A 4851-nucleotide genomic window follows, 5' to 3' on the forward strand; every position below is an offset into this window, starting at 1 on the left:
TTACCTTCCCTGGCAGGACCCATGAGGGGTACCACTGTCCCTGGGAAGGCCTGTGAATCGCCGCTGTCCCCGCAAGAGCCGCTGTGGACACCCAGAGCCCCTATCCAGAGCCCCTGGGGACGCTACTGCCTCTGGGATGGTACCTGGAAGAGTCACCACCTCTGGCAGGGCCCCAGAGGGCGTCCCTGAGGAGCTCCTGTGGGCACCACTACCCCTGGGAGGAGGAGGGTCAGTGGTAGCCGTCGTCCTGTGAAGGACCCTTGGGGCTCCCATCTCCCCTGACAGGGGAACCTGGTGGCATTACCACCTCTGACAGGGCCGAGCGTCCCTGTTTCTGGGAGGGCCCCTGAGGGGCACCATCGCCTCGGGCAATGCCCATGGTACATCTCAGTGGGCGCCACCTGCGCCCTTGGAGGGCTCCTGGAACGATACCGCCCTGGCAGGGTTATACGAGCACCGCTATCCCTGGGAGGAGGAAGCTCCTGTGGGCACCACAACCCCTAGCAGGACCCCTGGAATGGTCCCAGGGTCACCGTCGCCCCTGGGAGGGGACCATGGGGGCACTACCACCGTCCTTGCAGGGTCCCTTGGGGTATAACGTCTCCTGGGAATCACCGCACCTGGAAGGACCTGTTAGCACTACCGCCCTCGCAGAGCCCTGGGAGGAGGCTCAGGGAGTACCACCTCCTCTGGGGCTCCTGCAGACGTAACCGCCCCTAGCAAGGCTCCTAGGGGCGCTGCTGTCCCTGGGAGGGCCGCTGAGAGCTTCACTGTCCCTGCAACGGCCCCTGGGGGCGCCACCACCTAAGAGATATGACGTTAAATAGATGATGCACCGTCCATCGCATTTCCAGTATCATCGTATCCTGAACAATGACAAGGAGAATAAATATCCAACAGGAAAACATAAATTTGGGTGTTGTGCCGACTGAATGCTCTGTTCTCATATTGCCTTTAATTTGGTGGATTTACATTTTATTCCACCAATCAGAGTTAAGTAAGGAATTGCTGGACGTATGCAATATTGTCGACACCACGCTCAAGCCCCTAGGGGGTGTGCTTTCCATGGAAGGCCCCCTGGGAGCGCCACCACCCCTGGCAGGACCCCTGGGAGGGTCTCAGTGGGCGCCGCCGTCCCTGGAAGGGCCCCTGGTGGTACCACCGCCCCTGGAAGGGCCCTTGGGGACGCCACCGCCTCTGGGAGGGCCCCTGTGGAAATCACTTTCCCTGGAAGGACCCCTGAGGGTACCACTGTCCCTGGGAAGGCCCCTGTGGTCGCTGCTGTCCCCGCAAGAGCCCCTGGGGGCACCAACACCCCTGTCAGAGCCCCTGGGGACGCTACTGCCTCTGGGATGGCACCTGGGAGAGTCACCGTCTCTGGTAAGGCCCCAGAGGGCGTCCCTGGGGGGCTCCTGTGGGCACCACTACCCCCGGGAAGGTCCCAGGGGGCACCGTCGCCCCTGGGACGGAGCCTTGGGGCTCCACCGCCCCTGACAGGGAATGTGGTGGTATTACCACCTCTGACAGGAGCCCTGAGAGCGTCCCTCTTTCTGGGAGGGCCCCTGAGGTGCACCACCACCTCTGGCAATGCCCATGGTAGATCTCCAGTGGGCGCCACCGCCCCTGGGAGGGCTCCTGGAGGCGATACCGCCCCGGGTAGGGCCCTTAGGAGCACCGCTATTCCTGGGAGAGCTCCTGTGGGCACCACGACCCCTGGCAGGACCCCTGGGATGGTCCCAGTGCCACCGTCGCCCCTGGGAGGGACCATGGGGGCACCACCATCCATTGCAGGGTCCCTTAGGGTACCAACGCCCCTAGGGGCGTCACCGAACCTGGAAGGACCCCTGGGAGCACTAGCGTTTTTGGCAGGGCCCCTGGGAGGGCTCCAGGGAGTACCACCGCCTCTGAGAGGGCTCCTGCCGAAGTCACAGCCCCTAGAAGGGCTCCTGGGGGCACCACCGCCCCTAGCAGTGCTCCTACGGGCGCTGCTCTCCCTGGGAGGGCCGCTGAGAGCTTCACTGTCCCTGCAACGGCCCCTGGGGGCGTCAAAACCTGAGAGATATGACGTTAAATAGATACACCGTCCATCGCATTTCCAGTATCATCGTATCCTGAACAATGAAAAGGAGAATAAATATCCAACAGGAAAACATGAATTTGGGTGTTGTGCCGACTGATTGCTCTGTTCTCATATTGCCTTTAATTTGGTGGATTTACATTTTATTCCACCAATCAGAGTTAAGTAAGGAATTGCTGGACGTATGCAATATTGTCGACACCACGCTCAATCCCCTAGGGGGTGTGCTTTCCATGGGAGGCCCCCTGAGAACACCACCACACCTGGCAGGGCCCCTGGGCGGGCCCCAGTGGGCGCCGCCGTCCCTGGAAGGGCCCCTGGTTGTGCCACCACCTCTGGCAGGGCCCCTGGGCGGGCCCCAATGGGCGACGCCATCCCTGGAAGGGCCCTTGGTGGTGCCACCTCCCCTGGAAGGGCCCGTGGGGACGCCACCGCCTCTGGGAGGGCCCCTGTGGGAATTACCTTCCCAGGCAGGACCACCGAGGGTACCACTGTCCCTGGGAAGGCCCCTGTGGTCGCCGCTGTCCCCGCAAGAGCCGGTGTGGACACCAGAGCCCCTATCAGAGCCCCTGGGGACGCTACTGCCTCTGGGATGGTACCTGGAAGAGTCACCACCTCTGGCAGGGCCCCAGAGGGCGTCCCTGGGAGGGCTCCTGTGGGCACCACTACCCCTGGGAGGGTCCAATTGGGCGCAGTCGTCCCTGTGAAGGACCCTTGGGGCTCCATCGCCCCTGACAGGGAACCTGGTGGCATTACCACCTCTGACAGGAGCCCTGAGAGCGTCCCTGTTTCTGGGAGGGCCCCTGAGGGGCACCATCGCCTCGGGCAGTGCCCATGGTACATCTCCAGTGGGCGCCACCGCCCCTCGGAGGGCTCCTGGAGACGATACCGCCCCTGGCAGGGCCCTTAGGAGCACCGCTATTCCTGGGAGAGCTCCTGTGGGCACCACAACCTCTAGCAGGACCCCTGGAATGGTCCCAGGGTCACCGTCGCCCCTGGGAGAGACCATGGGGGCACTACCGTCCCTTGCAGGGTCCCTTGGGGTACCAACGTCTCTAGGGGCGTCACCGCACCTGGAAGGACCCCTGTTAGCACTACCGCCCCTCGCACAGCCCCTGGGAGGGCTACAGGGAGCACCACCTCCTCTGGGAGGGCTCCTGCAGACGTCCACCGCACCTGGAAGGGGCTCCTAGGGGCGCTGCTGTTTCTGGGAGGGCCGCTGGGAGCGCCACTGTCCTGCAAGGGCACCTGGGGGCGCGACCGCCTGAAGATATGACGTTAAATAGATACACCGTCCATCGCATTTCCAGTATCATCATATCCTGAACAATGAAAAGGAGAATATCAACAGGAAAACATAAATTTGGGTGTTGTGCTGACTGATTGCTCTGTTCTCATATTGCCTTTAATTTGGTGGATTTACATTTTTATTCCACCAATCAAGGTTAAATGAGGAATTGCTGGACGTATGCAATATTGTCGGCTTACCACGATCAAGCCCCTAGAGGTGTGCTTTCCATTGGGCCCTGGGAACACCACCACCCCTGGCAGGACCCTGGGAGGGTCTCAGTGGGCGCCGCCGTCCCTGGAAGGGCCCCTGGTGGTACCACCGCCCTGGAAGGAGGCCCTTGGGGACGCCGCCTCTGGGAGGGCCCCTGTGGAAATCACTTTTCCTGGAAGGGGTCCCTGGGTACCACTGTCCCTGGGAGGGAGGCCCTGTGATTAAACTGCTGTCCCCTGCAAGGCCCTGGGGAATGTTCACCAACACCGATGTCACAACCCCTGGGGACGCTACTGCCTCCGGGATGGCACACAGTCCTGCCGTCTCTGAGTATAAGGCCAGAGGGGCGTCCTGGGGCTCCTGTGGGCACCACTACCCCCGGGAAGGTCCCAGGGGGCACCGTCGCCCCTGGGAGGGAGCCTTGGGGCTCCATCGCCCCTGACAGGGAATGGTGGCATTACCACCTCTGACAGGGCCCTGAGGCGTCCTCTTTCTGGAGGGCCGAAGGGTGCACCACCACCTCTGGCAATGCCCATGGTAGATCTCCAGTGGGCGCCACCACGCCCCTGGGAGGGCTCACAGGAGGCGATACCGCCCCGGGCAGAGGACCCTTAGGGTGCCGCTATTCCTGGGAGAGCTCCTGTGGGCTTACGACCCCTGGCAGGACCCTGGGATGGTCCCAGTGCACAAATGCCCCTGGGAGGGGACCATGGGGCATCACCATCCCTTGCAGGGGTCCTTGGGGTATAGCTTGCCCCTGAGGGCGTCACCCGGGTCCTGGAAGGGACCCCTGGGAGGCACTGGCGCCCCTGGCAGGGGTCCTGGGAGGGCTCAGGGGAGTACCACTGCCTCTTAAGGGCTGCTGCAGGCGTCACGGCCCCTGGAAGGGGCTCCCTGGGGGCACCACCGCCCTAGCAAGGCTCTAGGGGCGCTGCTGTGTCCCTGGGAGGGCCGCTGGGAAGCTTCACTGTCCCTGCAGCAGCCTGGGGTGCCACCACCCTGAGAGATATGACGTTAAATAGATGATGCACCGTCCATCATTTCCGATATCATCGTATCCTGAACAATGACAAGGAGAATAAATATCAACAAGGAAAACATAAAGTATAGATTGTTGTGCCGACTGATTGCTCTGTTCTCATATTGCGGCGAATTTGGTGGATTTGCATTTTATTCCACCCAATCAGAGTTCAAGTAAAATTGCTGGGCGTATGCAATATTGTCGACACCACGATGAAGCCCTGGGGTATGCTCATGGAAGGTGCCCCTGGGG

General features: G+C 61.9%; 1 protein-coding gene across 1 annotated transcript; it reads right to left on the reverse strand.

Annotated features, from left to right (window-relative positions):
* Positions 1-639: 639 nt before the first annotated feature.
* On the reverse strand, positions 640-3086 carry LOC121854038 (eukaryotic translation initiation factor 3 subunit A-like). The gene is made up of 3 exons (XM_042348421.1): positions 2341-3086; positions 1223-2036; positions 640-804 (listed from the first exon to the last, which is right to left on the reverse strand). The coding sequence occupies exons 1-3, from the start codon at positions 3084-3086 to the stop codon at positions 640-642; spliced, it is 1725 nt and encodes a 574-aa protein (XP_042204355.1).
* Between the last annotated feature and the right edge of the window lie 1765 nt (positions 3087-4851).

Source organism: Homarus americanus, unplaced genomic scaffold (genome assembly GCF_018991925.1).
Source record: "Homarus americanus isolate GMGI-L3 unplaced genomic scaffold, GMGI_Hamer_2.0 scaffold46132, whole genome shotgun sequence".
Lineage (NCBI taxonomy): Eukaryota > Metazoa > Arthropoda > Malacostraca > Decapoda > Nephropidae > Homarus > Homarus americanus.